The sequence below is a fragment of the Seriola lalandi genome, unplaced genomic scaffold, assembly GCF_002814215.2.
Source record: "Seriola lalandi dorsalis isolate HSWRI2012SDOR001 ecotype SW California unplaced genomic scaffold, Sedor1 jcf7180002053579, whole genome shotgun sequence".
In the NCBI taxonomy this organism is placed as follows: Eukaryota; Metazoa; Chordata; class Actinopteri; order Carangiformes; family Carangidae; genus Seriola; species Seriola lalandi.
The window spans coordinates 1,259-1,894 of NW_019524132.1; the positions used below are offsets into that span (position 1 = coordinate 1,259).

At 49.5% G+C, this 636-nt stretch overlaps 1 protein-coding gene across 1 annotated transcript in view; it reads right to left on the minus strand.

The window, feature by feature from the left end:
- Positions 1–7: 7 nt before the first annotated feature.
- The window catches only part of LOC111651317 (GTPase IMAP family member 8-like), a gene marked incomplete at its 3' end in the record, with an annotated part of 1,218 nt that continues 589 nt past the window's right edge, over positions 8–636 (minus strand). The window contains exon 2 of the mRNA XM_023401299.2: positions 8–628. Within this exon, the coding sequence (XP_023257067.2) occupies positions 8–628 (621 nt within the window). The remainder of the gene's footprint in view (positions 629–636) is intronic.

The window sequence follows — 636 nt, forward strand, 5'->3', positions numbered from 1 at the left end:
TTTTTGCCCAAAATGGTGTTTGCTGTTGCACTCTTCCCACTGCCAGTCTTCCCAATCAGCACCATCCTGAGAGGCTCTCTGCTCTGCCTCTCATCATCACCTCCCATCCCACTCCTCTGTCTGACACCCTGAAGCTCAGCTTTGAGTTGTGAAACCTTCTCCATCTGAGCCTTGGTGAATATGTCCTTTGTGAAGCATCTGGATCCTTCAGCTCTCATCTTGTCCACAGCCTCCAACACTTCAGAGATCTGATGTTTGTCCTTGATGTTGACAACAACAGATCTTCCTCCACAGCTCTGAAGCAGATCCTGGATGTCTCTGCTCTTTCTTATAAAGTCAACAACAGCTGGAGCTGCAGGATCTGACTCCACAGTGAACAGAATCATGGTGAAGTCATTGACTGGAGAGCTGAATGAGTTCTGGATGGTCTCTAACTCTCCCTCATCTTCATCAGTGAGGGGACCCACAGGTAGGACCAGGATGAAGGCATGGACGCCCTCAGGATCACAGAGGGAGATACACCTGAATGATTCCTCCATCACTTCCTCCTGAGGTTTTCCATACAAGGCAGGAAGCTGCACCAGGGAAACCTGACGTCCTCTCACCTCTCCCTGATGTTTAACACACTCTGATGAG